This window comes from Bubalus kerabau, chromosome X, assembly GCF_029407905.1.
Source record: "Bubalus kerabau isolate K-KA32 ecotype Philippines breed swamp buffalo chromosome X, PCC_UOA_SB_1v2, whole genome shotgun sequence".
Classification (NCBI taxonomy): Eukaryota; Metazoa; Chordata; class Mammalia; order Artiodactyla; family Bovidae; genus Bubalus; species Bubalus kerabau.
Genome location: NC_073647.1, coordinates 42,613,401 through 42,630,930, shown reverse-complemented (window position 1 = coordinate 42,630,930; position 17,530 = coordinate 42,613,401). Strand labels below are relative to the sequence as shown.

General features: G+C 46.9%; 1 protein-coding gene across 1 annotated transcript in view; it reads left to right on the top strand.

Annotated features, from left to right (window-relative positions):
• Positions 1–925: 925 nt before the first annotated feature.
• The window catches only part of LOC129639959 (collagen alpha-1(I) chain-like), a 113,012-nt gene continuing 96,407 nt past the window's right edge, over positions 926–17,530 (top strand). The window contains exons 1-2 of the mRNA XM_055565254.1: positions 926–992; positions 14,944–15,576. Of these exons, the coding sequence (XP_055421229.1) occupies positions 926–992; positions 14,944–15,576 (700 nt within the window). The remainder of the gene's footprint in view (positions 993–14,943; positions 15,577–17,530) is intronic.

The window sequence follows — 17,530 nt, the reverse complement described above, 5'->3', positions numbered from 1 at the left end:
TCTAGCTTTTGTACTTATTATATTGTGGGCTCCTTTCTATATCACTAAACATGGCTTTATACCATTTTTGGTAGCTAAAGACAATTCCATGATATCCATGTAGCATAACTTATTTAACCAGGTTTCTACTGAGGAGGTTTAGGTTGTTCTCCCTGGAAATCCCTGTACATATGTCCTTGTGGAGTTGTCCAGTTATTTCCTAACAATAAATTCCTGGATGTGAAATTGCTGTATAAGGGTATGGCTGTTTAGATTTTTCCTACCTATTGCCAGATTCGCCTCCAGAAAGGTCAGATCAATGTGCATCACCATCAGTAGTGCTTGAGCGAGTCTGTTTTCCCTTTTCCTACACGACATTAACTACCGTCCATGTTCACAGGCTGTTCTCAATGTTTTAATATACATTTCTTTGAGTTCTAGAAACATTGAGGTTCTCAAGGTTTTTAGTCATTTCTATTTCTTTTGTTAGTTGCCTTTTGTCTCCTTTATGCATTTTTCTATTGGGGACCCAGATAGATAGATGGATGGGGTGGGTGGATGGATGGATGGATCAATTGTTATCGTCTGACTCCTTGCAACCCAGTGAACTGTAGCCCGCCAAGCTCCTCTGTCCATGGAATTTCCCAGTCAAGAATCCTGAAATCGGTTGCCATTTCCTTCCCCAGGGGATCTTCCTGACCCAGGGATCAAGCTCATGTTTCATGCATTGGCAGGCAGGTTCTTTACCACTGAGTCACCAGGAAGGATGGATCAATAGATAAAGATTATTTATATCATTTTCAAAGCTGCCTTTTAACTTTACTGAATATGGACATATTGTTCAGAGGTTTGCTACACAAATTATTCTTTGGGCGACAGTAGTTATAACTAGAATATAACGAGCTACTGGAATCCTGGTCATAACTGTCACCTGTCTGCAGGCCAGATGAAGTCTCCAGTCACCACGGAGTGTGGGGCAGAGTGTGGGGAGGTGGGCAACTTGAGGAGACAAGGTCAGTGCATGTTTTTTGAATCAGATCAGAGTGTCCTGTCTTTGAATGCAGTCAGAGCCACTGGGCTTGACAACAGAACAGGAAAAAAGCCTTCAACCCAGGGAGCCTGTGGTGGAAAGAGCAAGAGATGAGGGATGGAGGGAAGGTGGGGAAGATGGGCCGATCATCTGATCTTCAGGCCAGTCCCTCTCTGACCCTCCATCTAAAGGTAGCAGCAGCTTCTCCTTCTCAGTTCCCCTCCCCACCCCTGCCACACACAAAGCACCCATGTTAAGAGGCTTTCCCAGCCAGAACTGGCATCCACACTCTCTCCTGTCTCTTCCCCTGGACTGAGGAGGAGGGGGACATGAACCTTTCCTACATGTGGCATAGGCAAGGCAGGCTGCCTGCACAAGGGGCAAGGTAGACAGAGGCAGGGAAAAGGAGGGCGTTCTTCCTGGGGCAGGACTGCCTCTGGGGAGAAGGGCCTGGCTGCATGGTAGGGGAAGTAGAACTTGGCACCGTGCTTTGTCACAAGGAGGGGGCTCAAACCAGGACCACATCCTAGTTCTTCAACTTCAAATTATCTTTGCTTTTTCCTTGTCACCGTAGCTGTTTCAGGTTACAAGTTTTGTGAGTTTTCGAGAATAGTATCTTGCTCATTTCACTCAGAGTAAAAGCCAGACTCCTTACCTGGCCTGTCCGGCCCTGTGTGGTGTCTCCTCGGCCACCTCTCCCACTCCCTAAGTTACCCCGTTCCCCAGACTATTCTACCCCATAGATTCCTAGAGCACTCCAAGTGTGTGCTCGCCCTAAGGCTGCGCATTTGCTGTTGGCTTTGCTTGAAGGCCCTTTCCCCACATGTCCACATAGCTTACCAGCTCCATCCTCAGGTTTCTGGTCCAGTGTCACCTCGTCTCAGTGGCATGTAGAGGTCCTTGGCAGACAGCTGTCTCTGGGAAGTGTATCTCAGAGAGCAGGGGCCAGACACCAGGGAGGGCTCCTGAGGTGAACCCCAGGTTTGGGGCAGGGCTGACTGACAGGATGGAAATGGACCCAAGACTCAGCAGGGTCCAGGGCTTGCAGCTTACCAGGGTGAGGGCTTGGCACAAGGGACCCAGTTGAGAAGTTAGTACCTGGGCCTCTATTCCTGCTACTCCTCCAAGCCCACTTGTCTCCTGCTGAGCCACCCCCTCAACACACACACACACACACACACACACAAGCAGCATCTTCTCCCTGTCCCAGCCTCCACCATGCACTCATGCTTAGAACCCCACTGCACCAGCATCCGGCCTGCTCCGCTGACCCATGTTCCTTCTGTCTCCCCTCCCTGCCCTCTTCCTGAGACTCAGATTTCTCCTCATCCTGTTCTGGAAAACCTCCATTCTCTTCCAGGTGTATTGTTGCATCTGAACTCAGGCGCGTCCCAGGAGGCAGCACTCCCAGCTCTGGGATCTGCTGAGGCAGGAATGCCTCATAGGAACTCCAGCTCTGGGATCTGCTGAGGCAGGAATGCCTCATAGGAACTCAACCTCAGAAAGAAAGAGCAGTTAGTTTCTGGACCACAAGACCAGAATCAGGCAGGCAGCCAGTGTGAGCTGATGCTGTGATTGAGCATCAGCTCAAACTCAGAAATCCCTGCCCCTGGAGGGTGGGATTGCCCCAGAGCACAGGATAGTGCCGAGCAGTCCGGAGGCAGTGCTGAGACGGCTCCAGGCCCAGGAGGAGGGATGAGGTGGAGGGGAGACAGGCCTAATGTACTGCCCGGTCCAGCAGGGGAGCCCATCTGTCTCAATCAGTGTCCATGGCCAATTAAATCAGGAACTCTCCTGGTGCAGTCCAGGCTTGGTCCTTTTTCAAATCTCCCTAAGTTATTTAACGTGCTGCCAGAATTGGGAATCACAGATCCAAGGGAAAGAAGAGGTGATCCAGGAAACTAATATTTGCTGAATACCTGCCACGTGCTAGACGGTTTACCTAGTCGTGGCTGCTGTCTGCTGAGTGTTTACTATGTGTAAGACATGGTTTCAAAGGTTTTATATCTATTGGTATGTGTACCAATGCTCTGAAGAATGAATTCCATGTCTCAATAAGGAAACTGAGGCACAGAGCAATCACAAAGCTCATGAATGACAGCACGGTTTCAGATCAAGGCAGTGCAGCTTCAGAACCCACACTCTTTACCGTTACATCTTACTCTCTCACAGTGACCTTGGCTGTTAGTGAGGGTGGGCCATGTTGTTCTGAGAATGGAGGAGGTTGCCTGGGAACCCCTTAACAGAAGTCCCTTAAGAACACAAAAATCTCCATGCTACTAGGTTAATGAAGATGATTCTTACTCGAACTGTCTATTCACTGAACTTCAAATTTTTTATATGCAACATTCCTTTATGACTTGAAAAAAAAAGCTGCTGTTTGTTCACTGAAGGTCCATAACGAATTGGGAATGGGGAAGGGGAGTGAATGCTCTCCTCCACAAAGCCACTCAGAGACCCAGGCTGAAAGAAACTCCACCATCTTGTAAACTGCATCATTTGAAGAGGAAGGTGGCCTTCTCAGTCCCCTGGACCAGGCCAGAGAGAGGTGACATAATCACACATGGGTTTTTCACTGCCTCGGCTGGAAGGCACAGAGGTCACTTCTGCCTCCCCTTCATTGGCTAGTCACGTGACCCTACCTAGCCTCAGGCTGGCTGGGAAATAGAGGTGAGCCACTGGAATATGTGCAAGCATTCATTTCTTGACCACACACCCCTGAGGTGGCTGGGATGCCCAAAGGCCATCTCAGAGAGATCAAGAAATGTCCCTAAAGAGACCCTGAGCTTAGAGTTGGTCCTCACACTCAGGTAGTCTCACTTGAATTCTTGTGCTTTTTTTACCTCATTGGTGGCATTTATTTATGCTCGAGGGCATCCAGTAAATGCTTACACCACCTCCAAACATAAGGTGACACTAGAAACTTCTGAATTGTAAATATAGATAACTGTGCTATTTTTATGAGATTGGGCTTATTAAATCATCAGGTAAAGTATCTCATGCCATCCTGGGAGCAGAAAGGATCATGTTTGGTGCCTAAAAATAAAGAATGGATTCACTGTGGGTTGTAAATATAGGTAGCTTCAAAAAAAGCCACCAACTAGCATGTCTCCTGTATGTGTAAAAGACCACAGTTACACCGTTAGTGGCAGCTTCTTGCAGTTTCTGGAGCTCTGCCATTCCAAATTGCTCCAGGTACAGAGTTGACAGGTTGGAGGAAGGCTTTTCTCTCCCTCAGTCTGTGATCAGCTCTGACTGTGGCTGTTTATTAACCTGTAGCATGAGCAGAAGTAGAAATTTGCTAAATTTCAGTTTTAGCATGAAACTTGGCGAGTGATGAAATTTCTCACCTTGTCCAACTGCTTAGGGTCTATTGTTCTGATAATTACATCTTAAAATACTGCCCATTTTCCAAACGTGCAGCCATCCTGATGGGAAGGAAGAGTGTGCCCTGAGATAGATGGTCCCTACTTGTATTTTCCTTGACATGGAGACACTTTGCCCTTGGCCCCCAGGAAGCCCAGGGCTAGGACCTGGAGACCCCACATCTGTCCTGCACCTCAGAGAAGTGCTGTCTTGTACAGTATGCCTCCCCATGACCCCATGCTGTGCTTGGAGTTGTAACTGCATGAATACTGACAAGCCCAACCCAAACCTTCCTCTCTGACGTGGCACCTCCTCTTGTGCCCCAAGGAAACTGTGCTTCCTCTAGAAAGGGACCCAAGGCAAGTGTGCCAAGGGTGACATGTGGGAACAAAGCAAGTCAAATAATAATAACAGTAGTCACCACTAATGAGCTTTACCACAGGCCAGGCACTCCTCAAAGTATTCTCCATGTCAACTGAGCTATTTCAAATCCTGAAAGATGATGCTGTGAAAGTGCTGCACTCAATATGCCAGCAAATTTGGAAAACTCAGCAGTGGCCACAGGACTGGAAAAGGTCCATTTTCATTCCAATCCCAAAGAAAGGCAATGCCAAAGAATGCTCAAACTACCGCACAATTGCACTCATCTCACATGCTAGTAAAGTAATGCTCAAAATTCTCCAAGCCAGGCTTCAGCAACACGTGAACCATGAACTTCCTGATGTTCAAGCTGGTTTTAGAAAAGGCAGAGGAACCAGAGACCAAATTGCCAACATCTGCTGGATCATCGACAAAGCAAGAGAGTTCCAGAAAAACATCTATTTCTGCTTTATTGACTATGCCAAAGCCTTGGACTGTGTGGATCACAATAAACTGGAAAATTCTGAAAGAGATGGGAATACCAGACCACCTGACCTGACTCTTGAGAAATTTGTATGCAGGTCAAGAAGCAACAGTTAGAACTGGACATGGAAAAACAGACTGGTTCCAAATAGGAAAAGGAGTACCTCAAGGCTGTATATTGCCACCCTGCTTATTTAACTTCTATGCAGAGTACATCATGAGAAACGCTGGGCTGGAAGAAGCACAAGCTGGAATCAAGAATGCTGGGAGAAATATCAAATATCAATAACCTCAGATATGCAGATGACACCACCCTTATGGCAGAAAATGAAGAGGAATTAAAAAGCCTATTGATGAAGGTGAAAGAGGAGAGTGAAAAAGTTGGCTTAAAACTCAACATTCAGAAAACTAAGATCATGGTATCTGGTGCCATCACTTCATGGGAAATAGATGGAGAAACAGTGGATACAGTGTCAGACTTTATTTTTCTGGGCTCCAAAATCACTGCAGATGGTGACTGCAGCCATGGAATTAAAAGATCCTTACTCCTTGGAAGAAAAGTTATGGCCAACCTAGATAGTATATCAAATAGCAGAGACATTACTTTGCCAACAAAGGTCCATCTTGTCAAGGCTATGGTTTTTCCGATAGTCATGTATGGATGTGAGATTTGGACCATAAAGAAAGCTGAATGCTGAAGAATTGATGCTTTTGAAGTGTGGTGTTGGAGAAGACTCTTGAGAGTCCCTTGGACTGCAAGGAGATCCAACCAGTCCATTCTGAAGGAGATCAGCCCTGGGATTTCTTTGGAAGGAATGATGCTAAAGCTGAAACTCCAGTACTTTGGCCACCTCATGCCAAGAGTTGACTCATTGGAAAAGACTCTGACGCTGGGAGGGATTGGGGGCAGGAGGAGAAGGGGACGACAGAGGATGAGATGGCTGGATGGCATCACTGACTCGATGGACATGAGTCTGAGCGAACTCCGGGAGTTGGTGATGGACAGGGAGGCCTGGCGTGCTGCGATTCATGGGGTCACAAAGAGTCAGACACGACTGAGCGACTGAACTGAACTGAACTGAACTGATAAATGCCTAGCTTTGAGTGTTAACTATATGTCAGGCCCTTTGCTAAGCACTTCCTGTATATGTTTATCCTCACAACAACCCTGGATAGGAGGAATTTCACATGAGGAAACTGACATTGGATAAATTAAGTGACTTGCTTGTATGTGGAATTTGAAACTGGGGGGTCTGGCCCCTGTTTCCAGCCTCTGTGTTACAGCAGGGAAAGGAGTAGGACAGGTGCCACCCTGAGTCTCGCCACTTTGTGGTTATGCAGTTCTGAAGGGAGACCAATCTCCATCATCCTGTGTAGGATTTACACAGTACAAACTAAAAATGCCTCCTGGATTATTCTTGGCAGCCCACACCTTACCACCCTCCTCCTCTTCTCTTGCAATTAGTTCCCGTCTGTTCAGGGAATGTTAACTTAGGTTATTATTAGCTGAAGAATAATTATAACTATAAATATAAAATTCATGTATGTAAATGTATTAATATCTCTCTCCTGCCCTTAATCTTATCTACAGTGTTATCATGAAGGGGCATTTTATTGTCTTCAACCTAATCTCTGATAGACAGAATAGAGTTTGTTTGGATTTCATGTGCACGGGGCACAAATCCTTTAGTACAACAGAGATTGGAGGTGGTTTTTTGTGTTTGTTTTTAGAAATGGTTGTACCTGGTCTACAAAAGAGATGCCACCAACTCCTTCGTCAATGAATGCTTTTCCAGACTGTTTTCCTGGTACGCTTTTGGAATAATGACAGGTGTGTGAGATGGCCTGGCTGAGACAGGGTTGAAGAAGTGCTTTTGGAGCAGTGCAAAACTAACTGCCTCCCCACATACCCCAAACAGACAACCTTGGCTCCATTAGCGCTGTTTTCTAAGGGAGGTAACTGAAAAAAAAAAAAAAAAGTGTTAAGTTGCTCAGTCATGTCGAACTCTTTGTAATCCCAAGGACTGTAGCCCACCAGGTGTCTCTGGCCATGGCATTTTTCCAGGTAAGAATATTGGTATGGGTTGTCATTCCCTTCTCCAGGGGATCTTTCTGACTTATACTGGAGGCCCAAAGGCAAACTCCCACACTGATTAAACCCTAGAACAACAGTTAACAATAATAAGAGCTGACCTCTATTTAAAGCTTTCTATAGGTCCAAAAAAGATCTTAATGACCCAAATAACCACAATGGTGTGATCACTCATCTAGAGCCAGACATCCTGGACTGTAAAGTCAAGCAGGCCTTAGGAAGCATAACTACGAACAAAGCTAGTGGGGTGATGGAATTCCAGTTGAGTTATTTCAAATCCTAAAAGATGATGCTGTGAAAGTGCTGCGCTCAATATGCCAGCAAATTTACAAAGCTCAGCAGTGGCCATAGGACTGGAAAAGGTCAGTTTTCATTCTAATCCTAAGAAAGACAATGCCAAAGAATTTCCAAACTACTGCACAATTGCACTCATTTCACATGTTAGCAAAGTAATGCTCAAAATCCTCCAAGCAAGGCTTCAACAGGATGTGAACTGAGAACTTCCAGATGTTTAAGCTGGATTTAGAAAAGGCAGAAAAACCAGAGATCAAATTGCCAACGTCCGTTGGATCATAGAAAGACCAAGAGAGTTCCAGCAAAACATCTACATCTGCTTTATTGACTATGCCAAAGCCTTTGACTGTGTGGATTCCATAAAACTGTAGTAAATTCTTAAAGAGATGGGAATACCAGATCACCTTACCTGCCTCCTGAGAAATCTGTATGCAGGTCAAGAAGCAACAGTTAGAACCAGACATGGAACAATGGACTGACTCCAAATTGGGAAAGGAGTATATCAAGGCTGTATGTTGTCACACTGCTTATGCAACTCGTATGCACAGTACATCATGTGAAATACCAGGCTAGATGAATCACAAGCTGTAATCAAGATTGCTGCTGCTGCTGCTGCTAAGTCACTTCAATCGCGGAGTCACTTCACTCTGCCATCCCTGGGATTCTCCAGGCAAGAACACTGGAGTGGGTTGCCATTTCCTTCTCTAATGCATGGAAGTGAAAAGTGAAAGTGAAGTCGCTCAGTCGTGCCTGACTCTTCGCCACCCCATGGACTGCAGCCTACCAGGCTCCTCTGTCCATGGGATTTTCCAGGCAAGAGTACTGGAGTGGGGTGCCATTGCCTTCTACGCTGCTCTACATAACCACCTCAGTATTCACTAGGGCCAGTGAAGAAACCCAATGTTTGAGTCAGATGAAACGGTCTAGCTCACTGAATCCAACCATGCATCTGAAAAAATGAAATTGCATGAAGTCCCCTCATTTTGCAAGGGTAAGAATACTAGACAAGGAATGGCACTCCACTCCAGTCCTTTTGCCTTCAGAATCCCCATGGACAAAGGAGCCTGGCGGGCTGCAGTCCATGGAGTCACAAAGAGTCAGACACAACTGAGCAACTCACACACACACACACACACATACACGGACTGTTTAAGTTAAACATAGATTTAAATGGATAGAAAAGTCTTTGTTATATTGAGAAGCAATTTTACTCTGCAGTTTCCATCTCTGATTAGAATGAATCCAATTTCTCCTCTGTATATTCCAGATATATGAAAACAACAGCCTTGTCGCTTGCTGTCATTCTCTTCAGAAAACCTCCTTTATGTTTAAGGACTTAGGAGACCTTCCTGCTCTGAGTGTTCTCTAGCCCCACATCTGTATATTCTCATCCAGATCTTCAAATGACAATTTGAACTCATACAATGTTGCCAGAATGCACTAAGATTTTCTCATGGCTTACTCTGTGCCTGGTTAGATCAGGGTTACAAATGCTTCATATTCAAAGATGGGAAGAAACACTGTCAAAGGTCTCTGTCTTCTGGTTGGGCATGATCTCTGACACCCTATTTACTTTCCCACTCCTTCTGCCATTCTGGTCCAGGCTCTGCTTTCTCCAAGGCATCATCTCATCTGTCCCTTCTCTTTCACCCCTGCAGAAAGGCAGTGCTCTAAGTATAGTGCTTTGAAGTTTGCAAACAGCTTTACAAACATCATCTCATTTAATTAGCATGGAAACTCTGCACAGAATGTTGCTGTTCAGTCGCTAAGTTGTATCTGACTCTTTGCAACCCCATGGCCTGCAGCACACCAGGCTTCCCTGTCCTTCACCATCTCCCAGAGTTTGATCAAATTCATGTCCACAGAGTCAGTGATGCTATCTAACCATCTTATCCTCTGCTGCCCACTTCTCCTTTTACCTTCAGTCTTTCCCAGGATCAGGGTCTTCTCTAATGAATAGGCTCTTCACATCAGGTGGCCAAAGTATTGGAATTCAGCTTCAGCATCAGTCCTTCTAATGAATATTCAGGGTTGAGTTCCTTTAGGATTGACTGGTTCAATCTCCTTGCAGTCCAAGCGACTCTCAAGAGTCTTCTCCAACACTACAATTCAAAAGCATCAGTTCTTCAGCACTCAGCCTTCTTTCTGGTCCAACTCTCACATTCGTACATGACTACTGGAAAAACCATAGCTTTGACTAGACGGACCTTTGTTGGCAAAGTGATGTCTCTGCTTTTTAATACACTGTCTATGCTCAGAATGCACAGATGTGAATAGTATAAGGAAAACACAGAAGTTTCTGTTAACCCAATTTTATGGATTATCATGCTAATACTTCATGCCTGGGATTCTGTAGCCTGCTTTGCTGGCTGCCCAGCTTTCAGAGTCTCCCTATTATAAAGCACTCTACATACTGATGCTAAAATCATCTTTCTTCCCTACTGATCTGTACATGCCACCATCTGGAGTCCATGTATAGCCTCCAACACTCTTGGGGTAATGTATTTTCCTGAGGACTTCGAGAGTCTGCATCTGCTAAGGCCTCTGACTGACTTTCCTCAACCTAGGATGACAGTGTTTGGCTAATCAGAGTTTTGTTAATTCGTTTGTTAATCCATCCAGCATTCATTAATGTATGCATTTTGTGACATAGCATCTATGATGTGCTAGGCAGTGCAATGGACAGTAGAGGGGAATACAAAAATAAGTCATCTCTGCCCTCCAAGTCTTACAACCTCATCTAGGTCTCATATGCACAAGTGGCTCTAGTGGTAAAGTACCTGCACGCCAGTGCAGGAGACGTAAGAGATATGGGTTCGATTCCTGGGTTGGGACGATCCCCTGGAGAAGGGGATGGTAACCCACTCCAGTATCCTTGCCTAGAGAATCACATGGACAGAGGAGCCTGGTGGGCTACAGTCCATGGGGTTGCAAAGAGCTGGATACAACTGAAGCCACTTAGCACACACACAATTCAAATACAAGGCTAACTGTGATAAGAGAGGTGGTGAAAGTAGATTCATAGTTGTAGGTAAACTCTGAGGTTTACCTGAGGAAGAATTAATCCCAATGGGCAGGGCATACAAGACCTCCAGGAGGGGTACTGGTGAATCTGTGCAAGGAGAAGTAGATTTCCATAACAAGACTGGCTTGGCTTCCTTGCTGTCTGTTGGTCAAGTTAGGTTTCCTATTGCCTTCTCCTTGTGTCTTCTTGGGCATTTGACCACAAAGAATTTTTTTTAACCAGTGTCCTAAATACTTAAGGTCCTGGTAAACGTGCACACTTGACCTAGAAAAAGGAAATTTCCAGCATGATAATTGTCAATGGTATATGAAAAGGCATGAACAGACAGATTTTGTTTAAAGATTATGAGTGTAAAGAATAGAAGACAAACTTACAAAGACGGGCACCCACCCTTATCACCCAGTCTCTGGTTGGAGCCACCAAGGCAAATAGTGTAAGAAAAACATGTGTCATTCCTGAGGGGAATATCTGCATGAGGCATAGCAGGTGATAAACTACACCAAATAATAGCACAGCATCACACAGGTTTGTGATGAACCCTCTGATGGCAGATCGTCCTGTTTGTGATCCTTGAAAACTAAAATAAAATGAGAAAGGCTTAACATTTTTAGGTTTGAAACATGTTTTATTATTTTGTGACTTTTATTTCAATTGCATATTCATTCCATAAGCAAACATAAAAATAGTATTAATATCAAGCACAAACTTTTGTGTGGCATTCTCAGCAGAGGCAGGGTGGGCAGTACTGGGTTTTCAAGTGCAAGCTCTGCCTCTGATCTCCCACTTCAGCCTTAGTCCTTGGGAAGGTCCCATCCAATGCTTCTTGCTCATTATATATAAAAGTGTTAGCAGGCTTGAATAGAGAGGCAAAACTGTACTTAAATTTTCTATTTTGAATAGCTGGTAAAGAAATGCACAACATCTCAAATGCAGGCAAAATGAAAACAAGGGATGTTGGGAAGGGATGGGCACCAAGAAAGACTCACCAAGGGTTGCTGCTGCTGCTGCTAAGTCGCTTCAGTCGTGTCCGACTCTGTGCAACCCCATAGACAGCAGCCCACCAGATTCCGCTGTCCCTGGGATTCTCCAGGCAAGAACACTGGAGTGGGTTGCCATTTCCTTCTCCAATGCATGAAAGTGAAAAGTGAAAGTGAAGTCTCTCAGTCGTGTCTGACTCTTCATGACCCCATGGACTGCAGCCTACCAGGCTCCTCCGTCCACGGGATTTTCCAGGCAAGAGTACTGGAGTGGGCTGCCATTGCCTTCTCCCCACCAAGGGTTAGGAGACTCTATAGAGTATAACAGACATGGTATACATATATGGGGAAATAAGTAGGTACACAGGGAGGGGGAAAATACAAGGGAAAGCCCAGCTGATAGATGCTTTCCTTGGCATTCTGGATAATCACATGGACCACAAAAATTAAAAGAGGAAAACTAAGGTGAGTCATTGCTTCAAATTCCATCCAACAAGGACTGGAAAGTGGCACGCTGTGTGTGCTCCAGGGCCCAGTGTAGCAAGGGGTGGGCTGTCTCTGCTCCTCTGTGTCCTCTGAGCACTCTGGCCCAGTTCCATCCGTTACAATCAGATATTTGGACCCTAGCATCACCATCACTCCTGTCATTTCTCTTGGGCTTCAGCTCATCCTTTGTTCTTGCTGGTCAGATTTTCACTGGGCAGGGTGTGTGTGGGGGCTTCTAGTTTAGTGAGTTTAACTGCTGTGTAAACAAAACTCTCAAATCAGCTCCCCCCTACCACCTAACTTTTCTAAATCTAGAGCCAGTTTTTTAAACAATGTTTTTGCATAGGTAGTATGTTTTCATGTTAAAAAAAAAAAACAGAAAAACAATTTATACTTGAAAAAAATCTCTTCTTTCCTTTTTTCATGTAGCCAATTTCAACCACTTGCAAGAAACGTCATGTTTCTTCACACACATGCAAATAGAAATATAAATTTCCTTTTTTTCTTTTTAATTCATAAAGGAGCATAGTTTTCAGTTTTCTGAACCATGTATTCTGGTCATTTAGTAGTATGTAATGTGCACACATGCTAAGTCACTTGTGATGTCCAACTCTGCAATCCTATTGACTGTAGCCTGTCAAGCTCCTCTGTCCACAAGATTCTCCAGGGAAGAACACTGGAATGAGTTTTCATGCCCTCCTCCAGGGGAGCTTCCTGACCCAGGGATCGAACCCGCATCTGATTGCAGCAAATATCTCTAAACTGGGTGGCTTAAAACAATTTGTTGCTAACTCTCACAGTTTGGTGAGTTGACTGGGCTCAGCTGTGTAGTCCTTGCCTTGCCTTCTCACTGTGGTTACGGTCAGACGTGGGCTAGTACAGGGGTCATGGGAAGGCTTGACTGGATTGGAAGTTCCAAACAGCTTCCAAATGGTTGGCAGTTATGCTGGTTGTTGGATGAGAGCTCAGTTGCCAGGGCTCCTCTGTATAGACTGGGCTTCTCACAAGAAGCTCATCTCTGAGTGGGAGCATCCTGAGAGAGCAGAAAGTTACCCAGTCAATTAAGGGCAACTTACAAAACTGGCACTGTTAGGTCTGCTGGATTCTGTTGGCCAAAGAGGTCTCAGGGCTAGCCCAGGTTCAAGAAGATGGAGAAAGAAACCCTGTTCTCTTCATGGGAGAGTAGCAAGATTGTATTTCAGAAGATCTTGAGGTTAGGAGATACTGTGTTGGTCATATTGGTAAAATACAATCTGTATCACCATCTGAAGTACGTTTCTATTCTGCCTAACACGTGTACAAGGCCTGAGGAGCTTTCTTTTATAATATCTAACATCTGACCTCTCCTGGTTTCCACTGACCCCACTCATTCAAACCCACATCCTTTTGTAGTTAGGTAAATGCTAGAGTTACCTTCCCGGTATCCCACTTCCCTTTACTGCAAATAGCCAATGAAACTTTCTTAACATTGGTGTTTACATAAACTTTAGCTTTAATGATGTCATTCTCCTAAGTAAAAATCAGATCTGATATCCACAGTGGTTTTGTTTGACCTTTGCAAAGTTAGCATATATAGGATTTGCTTTCATTGCAAAATCAGGAGATTCAGATTAAATTCCTTTTGAAAAACTAGGTCCTCATATGTAGAAACATTGAATTCTTTGACTCATATGTTCTAGATACTGAACAAAAGGGAAAAGACTTTCAGGCTCTTGTGGAATTTAGTGGACAAAGGGAAAATGGATAAATAACATAGATTAATGGATGGCAACATTGGAGGGCTAGAAAGCAGACAGGACAGGGGTCAGATGGGAAGGGCTAAAATTTCAAATCACATGGTCAGGGGAGACCTCACTGAAATGGAGACATTTCAGTTAAAAAGTTAAGGCGTAGAGAAAGGGTAACATGGAATTCTAGAACTTTGCTTTCCAGTAGAGTATCCCACAACCATATGTGGCTATCTTAATTTGTATTAATTAAAATTGAATAAAATTGAAAATTCACTTTTTCAGGCACAGTAGCCGCATTTCCAGTGCTCAAAAGTCACCCATGACTAGTTGCTACAAACCAGATATAGAACATTGCCACCATTACAGAGAGTTGTACTGGAAAGCATTTCAGAGGTGGGGTATTCCATGCAGAGGGGAAAGCAAGTGCAAAGGTCCTGGGGTGGGTGGGACATTGCTTGATATGAGCTAGACAGTGGCACTGCTCTTCGGCTCACACATTCCTGCTATGCTCTAATGTGAGTAAGCTTATTGAGTTCTTGCAAGTCTTAGGCAAAGTTAGGGGTCCTGTGTTCTACTGATAAGGAGTAAAAACAGTGGCTGCCCCTTCCTGAAGACAGACTGATCTGGGAGGTGAAGGTTAAGGCCCTGTTGGAAGAGTCTCACTGCCAGGGCTCTACTATTCCTGCCTCCTGGAATGGTGTGAACAATGATTCACACCACAGTAGACCTTTACACTTTACCAAGCACAATTATCACACGCATTAGGCTTTCAAGGAAGGTCAGGTTCCAACTTGTTCACAGAGAATCACCTCCAGGTCACCAGATTTGCATCTGTTTTGCCTAGCACCTATCATAATAAACAAAAATTTTAGACTTTAATGATGACTGTGCCAAAGAGAGGACAGTGAGGCGGCAGTTCTAGTTCGGTGATGTTTGATTTGTAGCAGAATACAGTGCCTATTTTGAAGTTCTTTGGTGAAAACCATTTCTGGGAAGAGTGATAACGATTTGGGGCCAGGTTATGAAAGAAAGGGAAAAACAAAACAAAAAAAAAACCATCTTGTGTACCCTGGCAGGGTGGTGGTGTTCTGCACTTCCTAGCTTACTTGGTCTAAGTTCAGGTCGAGGCCCACATACAGGAAAAGGGGGTGAAGCGGGGCTTTTCAGCCTAAAGGGAGTAGGGGAATGGGCCAGGCCGTCGAGTGGGTTTGGTGGTGGATTCTGGGAATCCCGAGTCGATGGAAGAGACGGTGCTCAAGGCTCAGGGAGTGGCTGCAGCGGTCAGGTCCGGACTTTGAGGTGTGCCGCGGCGAGGGCGGGGCGGGGCCGGACTCACGTGGGCTGGGCGGGGGAAGTGCGCGGGACTGAGCCTGGCCGGGGCGGCGCGAGCCAATGGGCAGCGGCTAGCAGCGCGCCCGGCGCCCGAGCCGCCTTCGCGCCCTTTTGCTTCCTGGCGAAGGCACGGACGGCGCGCGGGGGCGAGCGCGAGAAAGAGCCGCCGGCGCCACAGCCGCCGTCAGGGCATGAGGACGGCCGTGGGCTCCGTCAAAATGCAGCCGCCGTGGGAGAGCCGGGTCCCGGCATTAGTGGCGGCCGTGGCGGCGGCGGACGGCGCCCTATGCCGCAGCCCCAGCGCGCGCGAGTCGGGGGGCGAGCAGCTGCCGGTGCCTCCGCGGCCGCGGCTGCGGGACCTGCCAGCGCTGCTGCGGAGCGGGCTCACCTTGCGGAGGAAGCACGGCGCCGCTGCGGGCCGGGTGAGTGGCCGGGTCCTGCGCCCGGCCAGATTGGGCGTGAGAGGCTCGTGCGTGGAGTCCGCGCCCACCCTCCGGGGCGGCCGAGGGGGGGGGGCATCTGGAAGTAGGGGAAGTGCCGGGAGTGGAGCCCTTGTGCCGGCCTAGGCAGAAGAGGGGCCGGGGAAGATGGGGTTGTGGGGTGCCCACTGCGGAGTGGCGGTTTCCCTCGCCCATAGGTGCACCTGACTTCGTCCAAGCGTGCCTGGATTCTAGCTGCGGGACCGTGAACATCGCCCGAAGAAGGGCCGTTTGCCTGTCCCCAGAAGGGGAGCTGAAGATGTCCATTGCCTAAGGGCGGGCCCTGTCCGACAGCGAGCCCAAGGCCCCACGCGCGGGACCTCAGTTTGCAGGAGGCAGGAGACGTGTGCACTGCTGTCGGACGCCTAGTTGCAACTTTGGGCACCGACACTGGCTTAGAACCCAAGGAGGGACGCTCCTCCACCAGGAGCCTACCAAACACACCAGCAGGAAGTGAACATTTAAGATTCTGGGGGCGTCGCCGAGAACTAAGCTTTGGCACCTACACTGGCTCTTGCCCGGCTAGGGCCGAGGGACAGACGCCAGAGTTGGAAGTTCTGGGGCGAGCTCTAGTTCCTGGGCTCCCCAGTCGGCAGCACTTAGTTCTCGGCGACCCCTCCCCTCCTCCCCCGCCGACCGCTCCCCTCCACCCCCGCCGACCGCTCCCCTCCACCCCCGCCGACCGCTCCCCCTCCCCCGCCGACCCCTCCCCCTTCCCCCGCCGACCCCTCCCCCCTCCGCCGCCCACCCCTTCCCCCCCACCCCCCGCCGCCGACCCCTTCCCCCCACCACCCCCTCCTCCGCCGCCCACCCCTTCCCCGCCCCAGAATCTTAAATATTGACTTCCTGCTGGTGTGTTCGGAAGCATTTCTGATGGAGGAGTGTCCCTCCTTTGGTTCTAAGTACATCTAATGGCCTGAGAAGGTCAGACATGTTTTGTGGTGAAGAAAAGCGGGACAGCCTGGGATCATAAGTCACTCAGCAGCCCCTGCTGACTTGTCAGGTGTTCCTGCTCACCAGGGCCTTGGGCACCTTTGAGAGGTTTTACTTAGCTTTTAAAAATCTGGCATCATTAAGGAGACTTTACCATGAAAGTGCCACAAGGTAGATATTTTGGTCTGTAATTTAAAAAAGAAGTCTTAGTTGTCTGCCTTAAATTATCTTGCTGGGGGACTTTCAGCTCTTGAAAGACAGGTTTGTGAAACTTGAGAGTTAGGGAGAAGCACTGGGTTTGGTATGGCTTCCTTTGGGCAGGAAAGGGTCTGAACTGACGTTGAGTCTTTGGCCTTTCTGGGCTGGAGAATTCTTTCCACATAGAGATAACTGTCCATGACCTACCTCAGAAGGATGTTTCGTGGATTAGCTGAGCAGTAATAGGACATCTTTTGGTCAAATGACCAGGGGAGTTTAGGAATTACCCAAAAATGACCTTAATGTGTGGAGTACAGGGTTGCGTGCAAAGAAAGGGACGAAATGTGTCCCCAAAATGTGATAGCTCAGTAAACACAAAAATCTGACTTAGTGACTTTCCAGGAGTTTATGGGGAAAGTAGGTCAAATTGTATTCCTGTTATCCGTGACAGTTGCTTTTTCACTGCACAGGATACTGACACCATGAGGGCAGCCAGGCAGTCTGTGAGGAGGATTGCCCAGGGTTTCTGTGTAAATTGATCTGGAGTGTTCATCTGCATAGAGGCTTGTGTTTCCCCGTGCCTGGGATGATGTTGTAGTGTACCTTGCCAAAATATACATATTTACTCTAATTATTTATTCTGAATATGGTTACTTAAAATAAGGTGTACTTTATTAGCCCTTCTTTGGTTCTAATACTGCCTTAGCTCTCCTTGGGTCATTCCAAACACATTTCATAAGTACATGGCCAGTTTTTGGTGTTTTTT